Source organism: Ciconia boyciana, chromosome 2, assembly GCF_034638445.1.
Source record: "Ciconia boyciana chromosome 2, ASM3463844v1, whole genome shotgun sequence".
NCBI lineage: Eukaryota > Metazoa > Chordata > Aves > Ciconiiformes > Ciconiidae > Ciconia > Ciconia boyciana.
In genome coordinates, this window is record NC_132935.1 from 16,215,061 (window position 1) to 16,240,370 (window position 25,310).

At 38.2% G+C, this 25,310-nt stretch overlaps 1 protein-coding gene across 1 annotated transcript in view; it reads left to right on the plus strand.

Moving 5' to 3' along the window:
- The window catches only part of EIF3H (eukaryotic translation initiation factor 3 subunit H), a 90,260-nt gene extending 70,154 nt beyond the window's left edge, over positions 1–20,106 (plus strand). The window contains exons 3-8 of the mRNA XM_072851997.1: positions 2,741–2,908; positions 4,409–4,508; positions 5,915–6,064; positions 14,531–14,651; positions 17,232–17,364; positions 19,844–20,106. Of these exons, the coding sequence (XP_072708098.1) occupies positions 2,741–2,908; positions 4,409–4,508; positions 5,915–6,064; positions 14,531–14,651; positions 17,232–17,364; positions 19,844–19,941 (770 nt within the window). The 3' untranslated portion in view covers positions 19,942–20,106. The remainder of the gene's footprint in view (positions 1–2,740; positions 2,909–4,408; positions 4,509–5,914; positions 6,065–14,530; positions 14,652–17,231; positions 17,365–19,843) is intronic.
- Positions 20,107–25,310: the final 5,204 nt, after the last annotated feature.

A 25,310-nucleotide genomic window follows, 5' to 3' on the forward strand; every position in this document is an offset into this window, starting at 1 on the left:
TTTGAAAATCCCTTTCTAGTTTTTCCTTTTCATGACTTCATTTGGCTAGAAAGGATCTAACCATAATGTCATGTTTTAGCATGTTGTAGTGTGTCATGTCAAAAGCAAGTCTTGCTTGCTTTCCACACAGATATATCTTTGAAAAGCTTCTTTTAACCAAAATAGTTTATTCTAGCTACATTTAATAAATGGATCATATGCTTTTTCAATTCAAAACCGTGGTCACAGCAGGAGTCTTTTAGTTTGTTCCGGGGGAGGTCTGTGGTGTTTGTTTTAATTATAAAATTTAGAAACTTAACATCTTCCCCTCAAAAAATCCCAACAAAACCTTTAAGTTTAAGGACTGAGCTTCTTTGGCAATCTAGATCTTAGCTTAGCTTTTGTGAGAAACGTTGAGATATGCTACCTGCTAAAGCGTTGGGGCTGCTGTGTAAGGAGTATGCTTGAAACCAGCCACTGTTTCTGGAAGTTGTGCAATGAAAGTGAGATTAAAATTTATTTTGATCTGGCAAGGGAGAAGGTTTTCATACTGACTTTAAAATAGCTGTTTGATCAGTTCTACCGAAGAGTGTAGTGGCATCTTTAGATTTGCTTTGGTTTAGAGACAGCCTAATGGTGCAGGCCTTTTCTTTGCTTGCAGTGTATTATGGGATTTCAGACTGTAGCCTGGATGGTTTTACCATATTAGTTTTGGGGTGCTGTATTATCATGGTGTCCTGGATGAAACACAAGTTGCAAGTCATTTCTATTAAGATGTTATGAAATAGAATGCAAGCACCAGCATACGCTGATGGAAAAAGTCTGCAAGGGTTTATATAAGTGTACATAGATTACTTTAAAAATACAGTCAGTAAGATATGGCCATTTAATGAAAAGGGCCAGCAGACTGCAGAATGTAGTTTGTGCTGTAAGGGTGATAAGTTGGAAAAATATTTGTCCAGTCTTGAAAAATGTCTCCTCGTATCTTTAAAGAATATGGCTGGATTTTTTTTTTTCTCTTGAAAGGATATGAAGTGGGGTCTGAAAACGTAGCACATTCTGTCCTCTAATTAATTTATGTTGCTTTCTTTTATAATGAATGTCTGTCGTGGTTTAGCCCCAGCTGGCAACTAAGCACCACGCAGCCACTCGCTCACTCCCCCCTGGTGGGATGGGGGAGAGAATCGGAAGAGCAAAAGTGAGAAAACTCGAGGGTTGAGATAAAGACAGTTTAATAGGTAAACCAAAAGCTGCGCACGCAAGCAAAGCAAAGCAAGGAATTCATTTACTCCTTCCCATGGGCAGGCAGGTGTTCAGCCATCTCCAGGAAAGCAGGGCTCCATCACGCGTAATGGTTACTTGGGAAGACAAACGCCATCACTCCTAATGTCCCCCCCTTCCTTCTTCTTCCCCAGCTTTATATACTGAGCATGACGTCATATGGTATGGAATAGCCCTTTGGTCAGTTTGGATCAACTATCCTGGCTGTGCCCCCTCCCAGCTTCTTGTGCACCTGGCAGAGCATGGGAAGCTGAAAAGTCCTTGACCAGTGCAGCAACAACTAAAACATCTCTGTATCATCAACACTGTTTTCAGCACAAATCCAAAACATAGCCCCATACCAGCCACTATAAAGAAAATTAACTCTATCTCAGCTGAAACCAGGACAATGTCATACTTTCATCTGTGCAAGGAGAAGCCTTGAAAAAAATTAACAAAAATGAATGCATAGGAGGGGGTTGGTTTTTATCTTCATAAATTTTGCAGCTGCAGACAAAACTTAAGGATTGTGTAGTGTTGTTGCATTTGATTTCCTATCAGTTGGCTGTGAGTGTTGGTTCATCTGATAATCACACTGAAATCTGTTTCCTTAAATTTAACCAGCAGGCACAGTGTTTGTCTGTTTAAAAGGTCTGATAAGTGATAAGGTGTGTTGATCTGCTCGATGGGATTATGTTAAACATTCCTGAATAGGATTCCGTTCCATCAAAGCAATCTGTCTGAATGAAGCAGTTAGCAGAAACAGAATTCATGCATTGGTGCAGTGAAACATTACAGCTGTTGGTGTAAAAAGCCTGACAAAAAATGTTCTCTACTGTCTGAGGTAACTGACTGTATATAAATATGTGTATGTATTATGTATAATATATACATACATGCATACTTACACATTTATATACATCTAAAAAGAAGAAACAGTGTTGAAAAATTGAAGATAAATGCAATTAAAACTATCTGACAGCTATAGCTGGTCCCCCAAACCCTAATACTGAAAAAGTAGTTTTACACTGTGAAAAGGACGTAAATAGTTTTTCTTCTATTTCACATACTCATTAAATAATTCTCCTTTTGAATTCCAAAACTTATCTAATTCCGGACAGTATTACAACTTAAATCACAATATTTCTTTGTTACTAAATGGTAAAATGTTACTGCCTAATGAAACCCAGTATCAGAATTTTTTTTTTATGAATGAGCAAGGTAATACACACTGTAAATGACGTGTAACAGTTTTTTGATCACTTTAGCAATTAACTGCAGCTGAAACAAGTCTGCTTACTCAGGCTAGTCTTACTCTCATTCTCTGAGGAACCTCTGGATTTTAATGAAGACAGTCCAGCAGTGAATAAACAAACTTCTACGCAGTTGCAAACATGAAAATAAAATAAAATACAATTTACTCGTTTAATAGCAAGCTCTCTCTCAAAGTAGTACAGATTGTGTAAATTAACTGTTTAAACATACTTTTTACTTAATCTAGTTCAATACCAGATGGAAATGATGCGAAGCCTTCGCCACGTAAACATTGATCATCTTCACGTTGGCTGGTACCAGTCCACATACTATGGCTCTTTTGTCACTCGTGCCCTCCTGGACTCCCAGTTCAGTTACCAGCACGCAATTGAGGAGTCTGTAGTTCTCATTTACGGTTAGTATGAGGTTTCTTTTATTATTCTTTTCCCCTCTTAATATTATTACTACTATTTTTGTATTCTGTCTTTTGCCTGTAAGAGTAGCCTGGCAGGCCTTTTCGAGTAAATACCAACCCTGTGTCTACGGCAGCCTCAGCAGCAGCTAAGTCTAGACAGGGTTTCCTTCTTTCTGTTTATTTTTCTTGCTATCAGAGCCCTGATGTGTACGTTTTGGAATGCTGGAGTAGCTGCTTCATTTTTATTCCTTCATCTCCCCTCCCTCGTCGAAGGGGCTGGTGGAACCCGACCAGATGTCTAACAAACCCCGCTTGCTAGCGTGTCTGGCTCTGTACGTGACTGACCAATCATCGCACGAATTGCCAAGTTTTTTTTATGCCTCTGACAGAAGCATACAAAACCTGGACTGTTTCTTAGCACAAAGATTTTTTTCTTTTCTGCCTATTTAATGGTGTTTCCTCAAGCTCTCCAGACCAGATGTTCTGTGCTGTATCAGAACCGTAGGCAATTTAACAGCTTTATAGCCTCCCCCTCCCCAAACACTCACAGTTTGCCATATCTGGCAGACTTGCATATAGTTTCCAGCTGAGAAGTAAATGTAACGTCCTGAGTATCTGTCAGAAAAAATACTAATGAATACGATCAATCTTATGAGCTGCCCCAAAATTGTTTCAGTATGTTAACAATTGGATTACAGTAAAGAACAAGTTGTTAAAGTATACTTATATTGGCTGGAAACATTGCATCATCAGACCTTGATGAATTTTCCACTTGTTTCAGTCTATTTTGGTTTTCATTTTATCACCGATTTCTAAAAGTTTTACTGTGTTAAGTTTCAGACAACATGAAGGTTAACACAGCTTTTATTCTCATGTTGGCATGCTTCAGCCGTTATCATGCTGCAAGTGTAAAGCTTCTTTGTCCTAGGAATGTAACAGTGTGTTTAGAAAATTTCCCCCTAAATTCAGTAGAGTATGTCAAGGCAAAACTAATCTTTTTATATACCAGTTACATTGTTATGCATGAAGCAGCAGGGCAACTTGATCTGAATTAGCTTATTGCTACTCTAAAATTACAATTTTTTTGTATAAAGTGTAGTTTAATGAATATTTTAATTTACTGCATAATGACTGGAGGGAAAAATCTTTATTTAAATGAGGTAGCTCTTACATAAGTTCTGTGGATAGTTCATATGAAAGAAAAGAAAATGTGAATTAGACCTTTAATGGGGAAATAATATTGTGAGTAGAATGGGTCTAGATTCCCCCCATGTTCTCCAAGTTAAGTTTATTAGCTTCACTGTATATAGTTGGATGTATTTTACATTTCAGTACAATAGGTTTACTTCCGCTATAGTGTCTTTTCTGTGTTGGTTGTCTTAATTCTTTTTATTAGGACTACTTAGTTATTTTCTTCCTGTTTATGTCATTCATATATTAAAAAAAAAAAAAGGCAATTTGCAGTTAGTAATAATACGCTTCCTCCATTTTTAATTATAGATCCCATTAAGACTGCCCAAGGGTCTTTGTCGCTAAAGGCATATAGGCTGACTCCCAAACTGATGGAAGTTTGCAAAGAAAAAGACTTCTCTCCAGAAGCGTAAGTAACTTAACAGACTGTTTTCTCATAGGTTTTGCTGGATTATTTTGCGAGGCGGAAGGATACACGGGATGATGAAATACTGTATTTTAAAATCTCATGTAATAGTGTGTGCTGGGGAAACTGGATATATATGGGTAGTGATAGATGTGCACTGATACAGTGGGCTGAGAAGTCTGTCTTTGGGCATCTAAATAAGGGCTGAAGTGGTGGAAGTTGAACTGATTTTGGAGCTGGTCAGCGGGCTGGCTGTAAGGTCCATGGTGAAGATAGCTGTATCTGGGAACAGAGTCAAAAATATTTAAAAAGAAAAAAAGGAGAAGGGGAAATAGCTGGTCTGTCTTTAAGGTCTTTTTTCCAGAAGGAAAATTGAACAGGTATTCTGGAATAGCTGTTCTCCTGTATTTATTCCAAATTAACTCCCCCGCGTGGACACAGTCTTCTGGAGTAAAGTAGGATAATTACTCTGCTTCAAAAGATTAGCCGCTTGTAGTAGATGTAGGCCTTAGCTGTCATCTTTTTCCTCAAACAGCTTGGTGTTCAACGGCAAAAGCACAAGCACTTGTTAAACTTTCTTCATTGAGGAAAAACGGAATCATTTAATTGCTTGGTGTCTAAACATAACATTTCAGTGATGAACAAACAAATCTGTGCTTAGTAAAAAAAAAAGGGGGGGGGGGGCGGTGGGAAGGCAAAAAGTTTTTATTCCAAAATCCAATATGCATACAAAGAAGTTAAGGATATATTTTCTTAGAAACTTACAGATCATGCCTTTATTTCTAGATTTTATGAAAGGTATTACTGTCTACTTTATTATAAAGCAGTAACAATAGTTTTTATATGTATGTTGTAAAAAAATACACTGGAAATTTGTATTTTAATATCCACCATTAAATTTAATTATTCCAAAACACATGCTATTTTGTCAATCTAATTTTTGGTCAGTAAAAATTTTAATTATTCAGCTATTGGGGAAATTGTTTTTTGTTGTAGTAGTTATGATTTTAAAGGCATTTGAGTGTCATGTGGTAACTAACTGTTCAATTCTATTTAAGAAACCCTGATGGCAGGGAAATCAGTAAGGTATTTTGGAAGGGGCAGAGTTAATCCTGTCAGTACAGTCTTTTGCTGGAGGCTTTTTCATGTAAGTAATGTATTAGCAAGCAAAGCGGCTGCTTGACTTCTGAGTGTTTTTCCTAGAGCAGCTTTTCCTAGTCTTTGTAAATGTGAGGTTTTGCCATGCAAATGCTCTCTTACCAAAACTTGACTCTTGTTTGATTGTGGAACTATGAAAATCAAGAGTTTTTACAAAATTGCCAATTGTTGTTGGAGCAACAATTCAACAAAAAGAACAAGAGAGTTACTGTTTATATCAATAAATACTTTTTTTAAAACTTTTTTCACAGCTTGAAAAAAGCAAACATTGCTTATGAAAACATGTTTGAAGAAGTGCCTATTGTAATTAAGAATTCATACCTGATCAATGTGATGTTGTGGGAACTGGAAAAGAAATCCGCAGTAGCCGATAGACATGAATTGCTCAGTCTGGCTAGCAGGTAAGTACTTGTTACAATAATGGATGTATTTTTATTCGCTTTCCCAAACCACAGTTTAACACCTTGGGTGAAATCCCAGTCTCATTACAGTCCATGGAAGCTTTGCCTTGACTTTTAATGGGGTTAAGACTTTACTCTTCACGTTCTTTTGCAGAGGGAAAAACTGCATGGTAAAACGATAGCATTAGATTCAAGGACTAAATTCAGTCTGTAATCCGCATATACCTGTACTGCTTGAAATGTATAATCTTTTCAGTAGTGTATATTTCTTCAAGAAAATACTGGCATTCAGAAAATTCAGGCAAATAGATCTGGAAATAAAAATTGGTGGTGTTAAATATTCCTTAAGTAATTCTAAAATTATTTTAATAAAAAATAAATCACATTTGTTCTTCTTTGGTAGCAGGATGCATTTGAAAATGAAATAAAATAATAAAGCCTCTATCTGAGAAACTGGCAAAAATGCTCAGACTGATTGTCATGACAGCCAGCATTCACGGTGTCAGAAATTGTTTAAGAGTTTCTAGAATGATCTCACAACTTTATCTAAGAATAACTTTTTGTTCTTGTAGCACTTTGCCCTGAAAATACATTTATGATAACAAAGTAGGCATGACCTCTTGCAGTATGATCAGAAATTTGGTGGTGCTTAAATCTTACACAACATAGTACAGTTAACTGGGTTATTATTGGGCTGACCAAATAACCAGATACCCCAAATGATGCAGTATCTTCTTGCATGTAGAAACTTGGATGTATTCACTAATAGGTTTTTGGGGTGTAATACTTTCTTTTTATGTCTAGGTATTGTCTGCCAAGGTTCTGATCCCCACTGACTCTGACAACCAAGTTAGCTGAATACTAGTGGCCTCTCTTCTTTTTCCTTTTTTCCACTGCTTGCCCTTCCCCCACCCCATCATGTAAGGCTGTTGTTAATGGATCCGTATTGCTAGTGGCCCATATGTTGCCTGAGTTAGCACAAATTTTCCACTCTATTTTCTTTACTTGAGCTTATGTGGATGTATTGAGGGATCTGATAGCTTTTAGAGAAATTGGTCAAGAGAGAACAGGTACAGGGTTGAACTCTGCCAGGGAATGTACAAATCTCACAAGACATATTTAGTAAATAATTTTGTCCAGTAAAGTTGTGTCTTTGCACCTTGGAATTAACCAAGTGAAGAATTTTTGCCGAGATGTTCAGTCTGCTTGACTTCACAGGCTTTCTGTCAGGCTCTTTCCTTGGTCAAAGATCACTTTCCTTGGTCGAAGATCACAAAGCTTTTACCATCTGAGGAGAGGGTGGGCACTGAATGTGGGAGACGACAGTGATTCCTCAGGAGCTCTACCACTTTACTGTGAAAAGGAGGACCGTGCTGAGGATACAGCAGGTTTCCAGGAGACCTGACAGCGTTGCCCTTGATTGTTTCTATGGGTTCGCTCCTGTAAAAAGCATTGGGATTACCCAGCACCCTGGATCCTAGCACAGGCTGCTGCTAGTCACGTGATACAATTCTGGAAATGGAAATTAATTTGAACAGATCACAAACCACAGTTGAAGTTTTTCATCAGCTTTACATCTTATGTAGTAACTGTTCCATACCATTGCCCTGACTCGAGATAAAAGATAAGAACTGTACAAATTAATTTCCTTTCTGGAATGATGGTGTTAATAGCCTGGTGCAAGACAGGCTTTTGTGTTGGTCCTCACATCAGTAAATGAGATGAGAAGTAAAAAAGAAAAACATGAGCCCAGAAGAAAAAGGAAACTCCATCATTTGTGTTCAGGAATCCTTTCCAACAGGCAAAAAGGAGAACTTCTGTCTTAGTGAATCAAAGTTTCTTTTGAATGGGTGTTTTCTTGGAGCAGTGCAGCGCTGTTCTTGATGGTGACACAGGTGGAACTGGATTCTTGATAAACCTGGTTAAAAGTGCCTTTTCAATTAAGTGTGTTTCTTTGAACTTACACAGTTACTATCCCATATCCTGGCAGCAATTTTTTGAGCTTATTGAAGTCTAGAATTTCCCACTAATGGGGAATTAATTCAACAGATTCAACAGTTTTCAGAGGTATTTCTGAATTATGTCTCCTGAACTGACTTTCCTGGCAGCATTCTTCTGTCTCACCTGGTCTATTTGAGGAACTTAAGGTGCTTAGTTTTCTTTGAAGCAGAGTAAAGCTTTGGGAATTACCCCAGTAGATTTATTGGCAGGTTTTTGTATGTGTCTTTTTTTTTTTTTTTTTAATATTTGATAGCTGCTTTTAGTTACGAGGCAGGTTATGCTCAGTGATGTCTTACATCGGTATAACTCAGCTGGCAAAATAAAACATTTTAATGCTCATTTCTTCAAGGTAGGGTGACTTATACTGCCTGCTGAAATATTTAACTAGTTTTTACTTGAATTCAACAACTAAGATTTCTCTGTCAAAGAATATGTTGCCTGAAGTAAGGGAGTTCAAACCCCTACTATTCTGGAGTTTTATTTTCATTTTGCATTTCCTTATTTTTGTCTTTGAATAGTTGTGGCTAAAACATCTCAGGTATCAACTCTTAATTTTGGTGCATGTCCTCCTCACTTAACTTTGCTATTGTAGAATTAGTTGGCAGTAACTTTGTCTACTTTTTGGTGGGGTGGGGAGTGTTTTTGGGGGTATTTTTTGGTCCTTTGGGAGCATCCCTGAACCTTTTTTAATCTTCTGAAGCAATGGTTTTGGCAATGAAATTATTTAGCCATAGATCCTCTCCTTTGGAGAGTTTGTTTCAAGATTCTCACATGTTCAGCCACCCACCTTGTCTGAGTTTGAAGCTGTATGTATTTGAGGTACTTTGTCTGCACCTTAATATCTTTCTCCTTTTGAAGTACATTTGTGATAATTGTATAGAGTAGTTTACTTTTTTGGGCATAAATTTGTGTTTCTCTTGTGAAATCTGAATTGACTGGAATATTCTAGGGAAAGAAGTTGAAGGCAGAATAGCACAAGGCTAGCAAGTAATAGCAAGTAAAGGCCTTTTGCTCAAACTGTTATCCTCCTGCTGCCCTTAAGGACCAAAATGTCTTGAAGACCTTGGAGTACTGCCAGTCTTTTGATAGAGACTCAAGAATTAAAATGCTGTCAGATAATGTTCCAGATCTTCAGAGAAATAATTACAACCAACTTTCCCATTCTCATCCATCTCTTCCCTATTCTATTGATGATCTCGTTTAAATTAAAAAAAGCTTTTTTGTGGTCTAGCTTCATAATAGGGTTGTTCTATAATATCTCAATTTGTCTCAAGCAATTTTTCTAATAGTGTGCGTCAGTAGAAGCAAACATGTGCTGAACATTTACTGCAGTAACATCTACTTGGCAGATACATTTTTCAAACATCAGATGCAGTATTTTTGCAAAAGTGACATAAGGAGGGTTACTTTGGCTTTTGAAAACAATATTAACCTTTATACATTGTACTGCTTATTCAGAAATCTCAATGTGCTTAACGGATTATTAAGATAATTATGAAAATCTCTAATTTGCAGATGGGGGAAGCTGACACAGAGAGGGTAAATGTGTTGCCCAAAGGCACACATCAAAGTCAGAGTAGAAAAGGGAATGGAGCTCAAGACTCCTGAGTTACATATCTCATTCAAACAAAATCCTCTTAAAAAGAGCACAGGTTGAACTTGGGCTGAAATGCTGAGATGTAAACAAGTTCTGCTCAGCGGTGGGAACGTTCCTTAGAAATATTTAATCAAAAAGATGTGCTTTGCCCAGCCGTACCTCTGTAATCCACCCAAAGCTGTTCCTACCAGGAGGAGAAATGCTGCACAGGGTGGCACCTTTCCCAAAAAACAGTGACTCTGAGAGGGGCCTCAGTAGAGCTGATGGCAAGTGGAAAAACAGGGCAGCAGATCCAGCATTTTCTTACACTTGCTTTTGCTGCTCCCTTTTCTCATCTTCCCTAGCCAGGGTGCAAGCAAAATGAAATGAAGTAAGCGAGGGGATCCATTTATGGTGATGGTAGGCAAGTTTAGGGGACCTTTTTTTTTTTTTTTTGGACATGTCCAGCTTCAGGATTGTTATACCCAAAAATTAGGTGCCTGGGTACAGCACAGTGATTCAGATCTCAGAGGCTGGGCACCTGTGCTCCCTCCTGGGCCAGCGCAGGTAGGTGGGCTTCTCCAAAAGTGCAAGCTGAGGCCCATGAGCTGTATGTAGAGACAGTTAAAACTAATGAGCAGGACACAGGAAGCTGAGAACAATGTGAATTGCTGTCTCTCTTTGAAGGTTCGGTGTCTGACTCCAGGCTGCATTTTGGGTGTTTCAGACCTTTAGTGAGTGTGTGTCTGGAGTCCTGTCCTGATTAAAGATGCTGAAGTAAATGTGGGCTTCATGTGTAGTTCTCCATTACGAATCCTACAGAAGTGGAGCCAGTTTGAGGTTCCAGCCCCAGCTGCTTGCATCATTCCTCCCCACTACCCCCATTTCATCTCTACACCCCTCCCACCCTCAAAGATTTTTATTCCCTCATCTGTTTCAGAATATGGCTGTACAAATAGCTTTGTGGAATAGTCTGGTGGAAAAAGTCAGGCTGCCACTCTTCCCTTCCAGCCTTTCCCTCTGCTTCCCTTAAAAAAAAAAAAAAAGAAACCCCAACAGAGGGTGGTTTTGCATTTACAGTAGACTATTTCACTGAAAGAGTTTGAAGTGTGCCCACGCAAACAGCTGAATCCATACAGCTGAGTGTGCTGTAATCCTTGGGCAAAGGGGTAGGGAGAGGCAGGAAGATGCTGATGCTGGAACCTCTTAAACTGGCTTTGCTGGCAACAGCAAACAGCACCTTTGCTCTCCTTAAAATATATCCGCAAAGGGAGGCTCTGGTGGTACGAGCATTCCCTCAGGAAGAGGGAAGCTTGCATTTGGGTCTCTTAGCCAGATCTGTATCCTAACAGGATGCCCTCATGTAGTGAGTGATCTGTGAGTTTAGTTAATGTATAGTTGTTGCTTTCTCCTTCTGTGGATGCTAGACCATAACACCACCAAATGCAAGGCTCACCAGCGGGAAGAACAAGACAGAAAGGACCATGACTTATCTGCAGATTAGGCTACTCTGTTCACAGGTTTCTACTTCTCACCCTCAGAATTATTTGACCTTTGTATTTGATAATTGTTAAACAAGGAATCAGAAGTAATCCATGTGTCAAGGACTTGATTTCATATCTGCCCTTCTGGGTGAAGGATTATACCCCACCAAGTATAAGGCTGTTACAGCAAAAATGCACAGTATGAGAATTTGCTTTGCAGGCTATACTTTCTAGTCTGTTTTTTTTCTAAACAGACCCTGATAGTTGTATGTGTTTGTCCTTTTTTGGCATCTTTGATTATGTCATCCAAGCTACACAGATAAGTCTCAAATGATAAATTTCTGGAAGTTTTACAGGTCACTCACTACAGGGGAGTGATCCTAATAACAATTCTGGTGAAGGAGTGCTCTCACATGAGGTTATTTCTTCATTAGATGTGTAAGAATCCACGACAGATATTTTTTGACTGTCTTAACTGTAGGAGAAGCTCCATTCTGTTTTTTCCCCTTTTATTATCTATATTTCTCCCCAAAAAAGAACACGGTCCCCATGTGTGGAGTTTTTGATGCTTAGTATGATAGCAATTCTGCAGCTGATATTTTTCTCCCACAAAGATTCACTGATACCTGAGGAGTGGTGGTCTCCTAGGGCTATATTAAGGTGGAGCTATGTCTTTTAGTTTAATTCAACAGTGTGTTCAGATCATCACCACTGAGTGATCTTAGACTTGACTTGTTTCAGATGAAACTAAACTGAAAAAATAGGCTTTAGGAGGATACCTACTGTGCTTCAGCCACAAATGGGCTTTCAGATCACTGGACCACGTCAGAACTAGTGGTAAGAAACCCCCCGTGAAACACATGTAGCATGGACATTGGTTTCTCAGCACCAGCTGTTTTGCTTTATAGATCTGTTCCTGTTGGTCTACACTACTTGCTAATCTAAATGTAAACTCGATTTAATTGACTCTTTCACTGCATCAGATGACTAAAATTCATCCATTGAAAATGCAGTTTCTTTATTACTTGTGCCCTCAGAACAACAACAAATGCAAGTGCTGAGCTCCACATTGTCTACATTTGCCTATCATAGAGCCTTGTAGGAAAGTGAGTCTTTTAAAAATTTTTTATTATTATTTTTAATTTTTTTTAGTTGCGTTGATGCATAGGGGGCATTTAGGTACCTAGCAGTGTGATGTTTGAGATCTGCTGTAGGGGAGTGCACATTGGTAAGAAGGTGCCTAAAAGAACCTTTGGGCTAAGTAAGTGTATGATGAGTCTTATGGACTGGAGCAATGCGATTTAACTTCCTAAATCTCACCAGAATAAACTTCAGCTGAATAAAACTTGCTTAAACATTATATATATACATTTTTACAGATTACTTCCTATTGGTCTTTCTATTTTTCTAAGAGATGGAGCAAAAAAGGGTATCAACTACATGAGAACTGAGAAAAAGCTGGTCCTGTATTTGCAGCATACTTATCACTTCATGTCTCAGTTCACATCTGTTTAAGTTATCTGTTTTTAGCTTTTTGTTTCCCTGGCAATGAGAGCAAACACTGTATTACTGCAAATTCTAACAATAACTCTCTGTTTCTGTATTCTGCTGTACTAAGCTGGTCCCAAAGAGATTCACATAAAATCATTCTTTGTAACCAGCTATATTTCATATGGACATTATCTGTAAAACAATTATGTATTCCTGATGTCCACGCACCCTACAAGGCTATTAGTGTGTACCTACATAGGCATTTCTGATAATAACCAGTTCTTCCACTAACTCTGTGTAATATAAACTCTATAAAAAACTGCAAATATGCACACCCCTTGCTATGGCAATATTCCACAGTTCTAAATATCATGTGCTTGAAATGTTCAACCAAAAAAACCCCAAGAAGTTTAAAAATAATTATTATAGTGGCGCCTTTCTTGCTGCTGTGTAGCTGAAGTCCTCCTTACCATCTGCCCCTGTGTGCAACTGAGATTTAAAACTCTGGCTTGTAAATAAATTGTGGTCTGAAGTTACTGATACAGCCTTTTGTTCAGTGAGACCACTTAGGCAGCTCAGCTAGTGAAATAGCTGTCCTAGTACTCAGAGGTAAGGGTGTCTTTAGCTACATTCTCAGGAGATATTTTCTAGTGCCTCAGTACGTTACCAGCTTCTGTCTCCAGCTATGAGTTCTATGGATTTGGGGAATAATTTACACTTAAAAAGGGATGTGCATAGTATTACATATGTGGTTCCCTTTTCACTTTATGCCTGTCTTTTCCAGTTAGAGTTTCCCCAGTCCATAGGTTGTAGGATGGTGGGAATGCATTGTAAAAGACAGAAAGAATCTCACATAACATGGAGAAGCAGTGACTGAAGGATATGATTCTGACATAGAAGTGCACCAAACTTTTTATTGGAGAGAAACTCTCATGAACAGTAGTGGATTTCAGTTGAGGAGGAGAAAGGATGGAGTTTAGCTTTTTGAGTCATTGGTCTTCAGCCAAGTAGGACTGGGTAGGGCTTAGATCAGAGCCAACAAACTAGCTTCTGATCAAAGAGATCAATAGAGAGCAGTAAATATCCTTCTTTTACTGCACTACCCTGTAAACAATTTAATATGGATGAATACGGTCTCCATGGGCACCAACCTAAAAACTTCCAAAACTTTAACTTGGAAGCTATACCTTAAGTTGAACATTCCTGCAAAATACTGAATCCATTGCTAAAAACGGTTACAATAAAAGTTGTTTAACAGACTGCATTTGTCTGGCCAAGGCAGTAGATCGCATAGCTGGAACTGGACGCACCCAGCCTAGCTGCTTCCATGTTGCCTATGGTATGGAATGTGGAGCTGGCTGGACTGGATGCAACACTCCCTCTCAACAGCTAAGATCAAGCGATGTCTGCTGAACTTCCAGGTGTGGTTTGATAGACTAGTTAATAAGATGGAGTTCTGAAGAATATTTAACTATCCCTACAGAGGGATAGTTAAATATTTGTGAAAAAGCTAGCAGTAACTTGAAACCAAACTCTTTGAACGCATCTCCTGGAACATTGTTCGGGGTTGCATGTCACAAAAGCATCAGACTTTTTCTTTTAATCGTTTGAACTGCATCTGTAATATCAGTAAATTCATGCAAGGCATTGTTTTTTCATAACTATGAGGTTTCCTGCAAAGACCAAAACACTTAAATATGGTATTTGCAATGTGGCAAAGATGCTAGAGAAGGAGATGCCATATAAAGTATCATCAAATAAATATATGAACAAAGATAACCAGGAACTTAAAAATTTGCAAACTGTGCCATTACTGCAGAAATGCTGGTCAAGTGAGTGAAATTAATTTTAAATTTAATTTTTATTTTTTTTTTTAAGAAATTCAATCTTTCATGAATGTTTCTTGTATTTCAGTAATCACCTAGGGAAGAGTCTGCAGCTCCTGATGGACAGAGTGGATGAGATGAGCCAAGACATTGTTAAATACAATACCTACCTGAGGAATGTAAGCAAGCAGCAGCAGCAGAAACACCAGGTTGGTAACATGGAGAACTTGAATGAGAGGATTTTTTCCCACAAAATATGGTTTGGGTGATGTTATCTAAGACAGATGAGTTTGGATCTAAGCAAGATAAAATTCTTACAGAAACATATCCATTAAATAGATTTATAAAATGTGCTAGTCTGTGGGGAATTACCAAATGGATTCGCTTCTGCTGACATGTAGTGTGGATTGGTCTTTCTTTTCTATTTTACATGTTTGTTAGTGATTTATGATAAACCAAAATCATTGATAAATATGCTGTGGACACAGGGATTAGAGGTTTAGTAAATGAAATGAAAGAGCTGGAACTACAAGTGAATTGTTCCAAAACAAACTGTGTTTTAATACCATCACATGTAGTCATGCATCTAGAAAGAAAGAAACATAGTCCATATTTAAAAGACAGCGGACTGTTCTCTGATAGGAAATGACATTTTAGTCATGTTTTGTACCAGTAGATAGTGATACTGATCAGGTGATGCTGACTTTTAATTCCTGATGCCAAAGGGACTCTTTAAAATCCAAAATAGTCTGATTAGAGAATAGTGAGTATGGAGACCAGCTCTAGGTGGCCCTGCTTCAGCAGAGGGGTTGGACAAGGTGACCTCCAGAGGTCCATTCCAACCTCAACCGTTTTGTGATTTGGAGATGGTATTACTTTATTTGCTGTTGCTGCATTTGATAAAGCAATACTGTGTCTAATTATAGAAGAATGCTGGTAAATTGGAAAAAAGCATTATGAGAATGATTTAAAAGCCTGGAAAGCAGATCTTGGTGAACGCAATTCACTTCACGTGATAAATTAAGTTAACGAGTGACTTGCTTACTCAAGAAGTACCAGCATGAAAAATAAATTTGAACTCTTTAATCTAGCAGACAGAGATATGACAAGATTCAATATTGGCCAACTGAAAATGGGCCAGGCCACTTTAAAGATAAAATATTGTAAGTATTGCTACACAAAGTAGCTAATTATTAAAAAGAGCACCTGTGGTTCATGTGAAATGCTTCATCACTGACTATTTTAAAATCAGAATTGGCTCTTTTCACTTAAGTGAAGTGTAGCTTGAACAGGGACTACTTTAGGGACGTGGCACATGATCAGTGGTCTCTCCTGGCTTTGTAATTCCTGAGGACGTAGAAGCTTCATGCATGTTATCTTCAGAAAATTTATTTTCCTTTGCTGCCTAATTTGAATAGAAAGATGGCATCCACTTCAAAGGTTTTTGCTAATAACAGGGGGATCTATTTATTTTGAAAAGCAGAGCAAAGTAGGTTCCATGGTGTCTCACTTCATTTCTTTACTAACTATAGCTGCTTTAGTAGTGGCTCATTGCAGCATAGTTAGTGGTCTTAACTTCATTTTTAAAATGAAGCAATTGTGATTAAGAGCAAGCCATTTCAATAGAGAATAATAGGCAGACTGCTGAGAAGTGAATGGGGTAATGCAAAGAAGGAAGAAACTACATGCAATTCACATACAAATATGGGCATTTAAGATTTTATTTTTAACATTGTCCAAAAACATGTATTTGTCACTACTACTGGAAAAAAAAATTACTTCATTTGAGTATGCCACCAAGTATGAACTGTTTTCAGACTTATGCACAGATACATTTAAGTGAGAAAAAACACCCGGGACTCTTTGGCCTGTTTATTTTAAAGATTTTTTTGTGTTGAATATGAGGGCTTTGATAGACAAACCTTACAACTAATTCCTGGCTGTGACATACAGTACAAAATCTCACATACGTGTTTTTGAATGTATGTACTTCTGCAAGAACAGATGTTTATCCAATAGCTGAAGAAATGGTCTGCCTTATTTTTTATAAAGTTTGAGTAATCTACATGGCAAAGGGAAGCACTGAAAACAAATCTGATATATATTTTTTTTTTTTAATAGCAGAATAATTTCTACAAACTGCTACTCTAGTATATCCTCTGGTAACCCACAAAGAAATAGCATCAAAGTGGCAGAATGTGTAAATAACTGGAATGGAGAAATGAACCATTATGCTTTGTTTCAGCCACCACTTTGTTCTCAGTTTAGAGTTAGTATTTTTTGGCTTAAAATACCTTGTTTAATCAAGTTCTCTTCCCCTTTCACATTAATATTGTTTTGACCTTTAACTTGCATAAAATTGAATATTTCTGGTTTGTATAACTATTTGAGGTAATGGCTTCTCATAACTGTATATTCCAACCTTGTTTTTCTTTTTTGCATGGGGAAATGGAGGCCATTATCTACCATGCTGTATTCCTTCCATTAGATATAGTATTTATCTCTCTGAAAAAAATTTGAAAATTAACCCCACCACCTCAGTACCACATAATGCTCCAGTGCCTCACTTATTTAAGGTGCCAACTGCGGGGGGGGGGGATGATGCTTGTTACCAGTGAATTGAAATAAACTGTGAATTGCATTTGCATTATTTGAAATAATCTGAATTGTATTGAATATGTATAAGTTTTAAAACATACTTGCTGGTTAGGTAAAGAGCATCTGAAAAGAAAAACTTTTTGCTGCTTTGGAAATCCTGTTGCATTCTGTTTCTGTTGCTTTATTTTCAGTACCAGCAGAGACGTCAGCAAGAAAATATACAGCGTCAAAGCCGAGGAGAAGCCCCTCTTCCTGAGGAGGACATCAATAAACTCTTTAAACCACCACAGCCACCTCCAAGAATGGAGTCACTCCTTATTGCAGGTAACGTTCTAGCAGCCTCTTCAACTCATCTTTTCATATATGAATGCTACCTTGGAAAAAAGTGCAGTTGTTACCTTAGAAAGCATTTTAATTTTTCATTACGTTTGCCATTATGGTGTGATATTTTGGCATTGGTAGTATTCCAAATACTGTCCTTCATTTGGTCAAAGGCAGTGGTTTCAACCTGTGATCCACAGCCCTAGTGTCTGAAGTATTAAAAAAAAAAAAAGTAGCTAAGAAAAACAACCTCATTGCTAGTAGGCCATCTGTGCCTCTTAGAAAGTAAGCTTCCACACACAGAAGAATTTTAAACCATCTAGGTAAGTAACAGAGGCATGTTACCCATGCAGATATGAACATATGTAATTTTTTGAAAGCAAGCCACTGTGTTTAACCAGAATGGCTGCATAAAGCTTTAAACTTGATGTATGGAGACTTTCTCCCTTTATTTCTTATTTTGTCATGGTATCTAGCTCCTGCTTGACCATCTCTGCCTCCTGGGTTGATGGGAAGGGGCAGGAGCAGCAGCCAGAGCCTCTTCCTGGCTCCATTCTGAGAGGGTGAAGTGGGAGTTTAAAGGAGAGCTGCAGAAATGCCCCATGGAGCAGGCTTTCTGCATGAATGGGTGTAGCAGCTACTGCAGTCAATAAGCTGCTCCCTGCACTCCTACCCCAGCTCCTCCCACAGCCCCAGAAATTAGGGGGCTGTACAGACAAGAGGCAGGAATAAGCTGTTTGGGCTGGAACTGCTGATTCAGAGCAGAGCAGTTGCCTACAGCCCTAAGTTACTGATAACATCCCTAGGTGTTGAACTGGCTGATGCAGCAGCTGAGATTTTACTTTTAATTTCACACAGAATTGGGATAATTTCTTTGATTTCTATGGCCAGCGTTTTAGGAAAACTGTCCCCATTTCCTGCACCCCAAGGTGAATGAAAATGTAAACGGGAACAAAGCATAGGTATAGGTCCCAGCCCCCAAATTTCTTCAGTTTACTGGTATGCTGCAGTATGAAGCCAGAGTTTCGTACAAAAGTCAGTGCCTGTCCTGTGCCTCCTGGAAGGGTAAAAATATCTGGGACCTCACAATGGCAACAGAGAGCAGAAAATCTAGATGCCCTGCTAAGTAATCTAAATTTGGAAAATGTCATGAGAAAGCAAATTGTTTAACTATAGCAGGCTTTTTGGATCAGTTATGACCTTGTTTTGTGCTAAGAGAAAATTAAACCAAAGTCCTGGTAATTTACTGTACAGAAAAGTGTTTTGACATTAAAAAAAAAGTGAATTTGAACTACCACTCTTAAATTTTGGAGTGACCAAGAAATTATTATTTTAATATTAATACTGTTTCACACTGCTAATAAGTGCTGCTTTTAGAAGAAGTAATGTTCTTGATTTATTATTCCTTCCAGAGTCTTTCAAAAACTGTTGTTTTGATAGTTTTTACCAGTTAATGAATCCTAGCAGCATTAAAGTATTTAAGCATTCAACTTCAGCATAGCTTAAAAATGCAACAGAAGTGTGTATGTGTGTACACGTGTGTTTTATGAAAGTGATAGCTTCGGATGAATCATTTCTTATAAGAGGAGGAATTGAAAACTATTATACTGAAAGGAAAAAACAGTTTTCAGCCAAAGCACTCTCTTCGTTTGTTCTTTTACCATAGTCAGGGGAAGAATTGAAAGCATCCACTTCAACTTAGATGAAGTAAAGTTTGTGGATAAAGAATAAAACTTAGCTCTTTTGTCTCTGAGGCATTTAAAAACTTTTCAAATAGAGCATTAACTTGAAAGTTTATTGGCCTTCTAAACAGTCTTAATTTTGATTAAACTGGCTTCATGTTTTGCTATTCCTAGCTAACAAGGGAAATAACTTGTAGCAGTACGTGTGTAAGGTTTTGGTGGGCACGTTTGATTTGTAAAGCACTGACAAGTCTTCATACCCTGATGATTTTTGAAATAGCCAATGAAGTGAAATATTAGGTGGAAAAAAAGGCTAGCAAAATGTCAAACAGGAGTACCACAATTTTCAATCTGCTACTGAAAAATATGTTACAAATATTTTAATAGGGACAGCAGATGCATAAGAATAGAACTGAAATTCAGTCTTGTAGTATTTTTAAAACAACTAAATTGAACAATTAATGTGATTAAGCTTCCAATACTGCAGCAAAAATTGTTTATTCTTTTTATTGTCATGTCTTTTCAGAAATTGTACATAATAGAATTGTAGGAAAATTAAGGGGGTTTTGAGCATACCAGTTTCCCTATTCTGCTTACTTAGTTTCTTCTTCTTCCCAAACCTATTTGGGAATACTGAAAATGTAAAATTCCGAAGTGTAGAGTAGTTGAGCTGTTTTGGTTGCTTTTCTGTATAAATCCTGAATTGATTAATGCACATTTGGCTTTTTAAAAATGATGTTCTAGGGTGTCTTTCTGAATTTCAAAACTGACAAGGGTTTACTATTCTTTCCTATTGACAGGTCAAATTAATACCTACTGCCAGAATATTAAGGAGTTCAATGCACAGAACCTGGGCAAGCTTTTCATGGCTCAGGCTCTCCAAGATTACAACAACTGAAGAAACTTTGCTGTAACCTTCAACAGGAAAAGTTATTTGCAGTTTTATACTGTTCATGATCCTCTTGAAAATTTAGTATATTGGGAAAAGAGTCTTGTAAAACAGAGTCACCTTGGTTTGTGTAGAATTCTCCTGTAAGAAAAATAAAGACAAATTTTAATGATATTTTAGTATTTCCTTATTTGTTGGCCCTATTGGACTGGAATTTTCTGTGGTCACTCAGGTTTTCTAAATGTTTGGCAGTTATTCATGTTTAGTCATAGCAAATAATACAGGTTTTATTTAACTTGGAATCTGAAATAAAAACAAATTATTACAAATGTTCAGTATGGCTGACTTCACTGAAGAAATTTAAGATTTCCCAGTTTTGGTTGAGAACTTACAACCGTAATGTGCTAGTCCCTTGGAGCAGTTGCCCATTTTTATTTTAATCTATTTGGACAATCTGGTGCGATGGACCTTCCATATCACTAATATTTCATAGGCTTCACATTTGGAGCATACAAAATAGTGTTATGTGGAGGCTGATCCCCACCATATCATGCTAAGCTATGTTCCCATTTTCTGTTGCTGCCACCAACTGGATTGAACTCCACTGATGCTACTGAAGTCTTCATGACAGAAACTGTAGAAGTAGTTAACCTGGAGCAGCTGGTGTAGTGTAAATGGACACCATACCTAGTCTGCATTAACTTTGCCATCTGAACATGCCTTTATTCCTGAACTCGGGCTACTTATCTTTTTAACAAGAGTGTTAATTTAAAGTTTTAATACGTGGCAACTCACACATGTTACTGTCATTGATTTTTTTTTTCCTTGAGTTCTTTCTTGCATGTCATTGTGTGATGAGTTCTGAGCGCCTAAAATGGCTGAAGGAGTGTGGTTTAGTCTTTTAAAATAAATAACATCCTCTAAATATGGACCTAGGATGGAATATTTCAGCCTCTAAGGTGAATGTTTTGGAAAGTCAGAAGTGTGTGAAAACTGGGGGTTAGACTAAGAACTTACTCTTTTCCAGTCTAAACTATAGTGATTGCAGTATTTATGTAAATATGGATGCAAATTTTGTTCAGCCCTCACATATCTGGCAAATTGCCAGTCTGATCTTTTGCCTTGGAAACTTTCAGCACCTTTGTGTTAGCTTTCATACAGCGAACTTAACTAATCTTTGATTTCAGAGAAGTATTCTGCTACAGAGCCACATGATTGAGTTTCATTTCCTATACAAATAATATTGAAACAGTGTTAATTTTCAAGTTTTCTGAAGGACCAAAATAACCACCAGGGAACAGAAGAAGGAGCAGGTAATTAGGCTAAGATGAGACATTTGAGATAGAAAAAACGATCTTCTGGATAACTGGGCATAGAAGACTGACTCTGTAGTGACTGTGTATAGAAGGAAGCAGCAGTAACACTATACATACTAGAAGGTCTGCAAAGGAGGTGTTGGCAAAATAAGTACTTGGAATAGGTTAAAAACAAGCTGTGTGTTTTGAATTAGTTCTTTAAGATTGAGGATGTAAATGTGAGAAGGAGGGCAGTAATATTCTACTGTGCTGGAGTTTAACAAGATCAATGAATTTTAGATAGCTAGATTGAATGTGCTAAATGTCCATTAAAGTCCATGAAGAATTATGGAAGACTTCAGTAGAGATTTGTGGCTTTTAAAGGTATGGATCTGAGTCAGGGGAATGAGATACAAAAGTAGGTGAGGTGTAAGTAGACTTTGGAGATGATTCGACTATTCTGTTCTGAATCACAGTTTGGTCTTCTGTCATGGTGGAAATAATTAGAGGAAGCCTCTCTGAGCAAGGGAGGTGGAGTCAGTTGAAGCTGTTGGTCTACAAATGAGAATCAACAGCTGTGGAGATTAGGAATTAAAAGGGATTGGGCTGTGTCTCCATGCTGGGTTCAGCGTGAGCTTTCCTCGTTGTCTTTATATTGCTGGAACTTCGCTTTTACATGTTCTCTTCCTAATGTGAGTGAGCTGGCAGCTCATTCATCATAAGACATGTCCTTTCCATTTCTAATTGTCATAGCTCTACCTATCTTTTCTTGGCTGTGAAAGGCTTTTCTGTATACTAATAAAATGTAGTGACATTAGAGTCTTTAGAAATCACCTCTCAGGAAGTTAGAACTTTTCGGTCAGTGAGCCTATTGTCATTGCAGAGGCAAGCAAGGCCCGTGGTTCCATCTCCACAGGTGATGGAGTGTCCACAGGTAACGTATATGCACACAGGAGACACGTAAGGGAAAACCCTCTCTGCAGTCATTAGTTATACACATAGTCCACATCTACCATCGTCTCTCCTGTCACACTCCTAACCATGCAGGTCTGTGTTGAGATAACTGTTTTGTAATTGTTTTTTATTTGTGCGGAACTATAATCTTTGTAAGAGAAAATGTTACTTTGGAATCCAGCTCTAATTGGCATGAGTCTTACAGGCAGGTCTTCTAAGCTAGATGTTGTGCAAGTCTTTCAAAAGTGAGGCTTGAAAGGAGAAAAATGGGGATGATAACTTTAGTTTTGATGCTGAAGAAAAACAGTGTTTCTCCTAGTTGGTCAAAACTTGGGATCTTCACCAGTATAGCTCAGATTTTGCTGTGACATTTACTGCCACTGTTCCACTGCTACTTGTGAAATGCTCTAATTGTACTGATAATTTGAGCCTGTGTGGGATGAGAGGTGCATCTCCCTTAATCGTAGCACTAGCTTGGTCAGAGTGCCGTGACCGCCTGCTTGCGGGAGGGTGTGGTCCTCTGTCCCAACTCCCTTTTCACGTGTAGACAAAACATAAGGGCCTTGCTGCTGGAAGGTGGGGTGGATGCAACTTGGCGTTGCATAAATAGTTGGAAAGTTAGTGCTCCTATAGTTTGAGGTAACGCTCTGAGTCACAGTAATGGATGGTGCGTGCTTCTACTTGGTCGCAACGCAAAGTGGAATGGCATCGTCTCTGAGCCTTTCTAACAGTCTGAAATGTGTCTGGTTATACTGACAGCCCTGAGGTTATCTTCAGGACAGGCAATAGGAAAGGATGCTAAACTTTGGACCGTCTACTTGCTTAACTAAAAAAATAAGTGTAATTCCTCAGATATGGTTAACTGCCACAGTTATTGTCAGAGACTAATCCTTAACATTAATATTTAAGGAAAATTAAACTGAACGGGAGAGCTTTTCTGTAATCCAAACATACTTGGTGTGCCCTGATCTCAACATCGAGATATGATGCGCTATTTCCATTCTCCTTTTGGTGTTCTCGAAGTTGGACCAAACTCCATCTAAACTGTAAGCATTCTGCCGCTGACTGCCCACATGGAGGAAACCTGGGGTGCTTTCCCCCCTTCTAAACAGGTTATCAAGTCCTTTTTCTTCTCAACTCCACACAATGTTCCCCCAAATACTTAAAACATTTTAGAAGCTGAATTTGTATTCCTCTGCATCCTGTCAAAGTTCGGACGTCTGTGCAGAGCTGAACAGCGCGAGTATAAGGTACCACCAGGTAGGAATGGGTAGCGTCTGTGCAGATGTGAACTGCACAGAGTACAGAGTAGAGGAGGTCTGGGTTGCAGAAGGTTGCAGATGTCCTGTTTGGTGCTAACAAAGGCGTTGGATGGGATTGGCAGTGGCAACCAATAACCCTTGTAAAGAACATCTGATGTCCTTGTGTTTATGCTCTTTATGCTTTGCAAATTTCTGAGCACAGAGTCATTCGCTAATCTTGTTGGTCAGTATTGCCTGATTTTTTGCCTTCTGATGAATCTCTGATATGACGAATCACTGGGGACAATCTGAGACATCTTTAAGAAGCAAGCACTATTCGATGGTTCTCACTTGATAGTGAAAGGACTCCTGGTGCTCTGTTAAGATGTTGTTAGGAGCTGGTGATGCAAATAATATCACCAGCCGAAATATGTGCAATGTGTGCAGTAAGAGGAATTGAATTGCTCTCTGTAGAACTGCTTCTCATCCAGTTTGCCAGCCCTGGGGTGAAAGATATGTCCCTCATGATTTTCCATGCCTGTGCATTTTCTTCCCCTGGATTTTATACTTCCTTTTAATTTTCTTCAGGTTTTGCCCACAGCTTGTTGATTTTTAAGCAAAAAGAGCGTGCTGCTCTAAATCCAAGGCCTTCTGTCATTATGTGCTTTACTTTTCCATGAATTCCTCTGGAAAGCTTTGTCTGCAACTGGAAAGATGTTTTACATTTTGTGAGCTGAGCATCAAATTCGTGGTGGAAGTTTTGGTTGCTTAGGTGTCAGGTGTGGCCCTGAGTTCAACTTTGTCATGCCCCTAGTCTTCACGCAACGCATGGGCACTGCTCAGGATGGTGCTGCTCCTTGGGACTAGTCCAGAGGGAGTGATTCAAAAGCTTTGCATACTGACTTTACAACTGGGAAGAGGTTTACACAGAGTTGGGCCTGTGTTTTATTTTTTGATCTTTTAATTGACAGACCAGATTGCTGTTGACACAACTCATCATATGCTGAGCAGTAGCAAATTGCACAGAGCTGTAGAGGATGTCTTTAAAAACAACAGCTTTGGCAAAAGGCTCCTTAGTGAGAGAAAAGTTAGTGTTATTTCAATTAAAGCAAACATTTATATGTAAGGAAAAATGGCCAGATCCATTTTGCAATGATATTAAAAGTCATTAGGGTGTCAGTAAAATAAACAAGGAAGGCTAGCAATGTATTTATCCAGCAGAAACACAGCTAAAGACTTAAAAAGCTTTATAAGTTGAAAAGTATGTGTGCAACGAGGATTTCCATTCTGGTTTAAATGATCAATTTATTAATCTGTCACTACTGAGGGTAGTGTTCCTTAAATATCATACGATACATTGAACTTTTGATCGTTATTTTTCTTCTTGTGGATTTGAGCAGTACAAATTTAGTCTTATATGCAAAAATGTGTCCTGTTTTCATCATTCAGTGTGTGATTTCGTCTTTTATATCTCAGTAAAACTGATGGAGAGTCATATCCAACAGGTTAGAAAGTCGAAAGCTGATTGAAAGATTCAGGGGTCTCATCCCACGTTCAGTGTTTGTTTGCTTGCCTGTCCCGACATTTGAAAACAAATCACTGAAAGATTTAAAGTAGGTTTTGTCTGTCACAGAATTGGTTAATTTTTTTGTTCCCAAATCTTTCGCTTGGCTTCTTTAACATTAGTAATTTAATTATTAACGTGCAGATTGCATCTAAGGCAGGAAAACATACTATGTAACCAGAATGCACCAGTGGCAACAGGCTTGCCTGTCTCAAGCTGTGGTAATAAATATGCCTGAAAGTGAAGCCTAATAATGACAAATTTGTATATTTTAGGAGAAGAAGAAAACAATATGATGATCAAGGCTGGTCTGTCTTACAACGG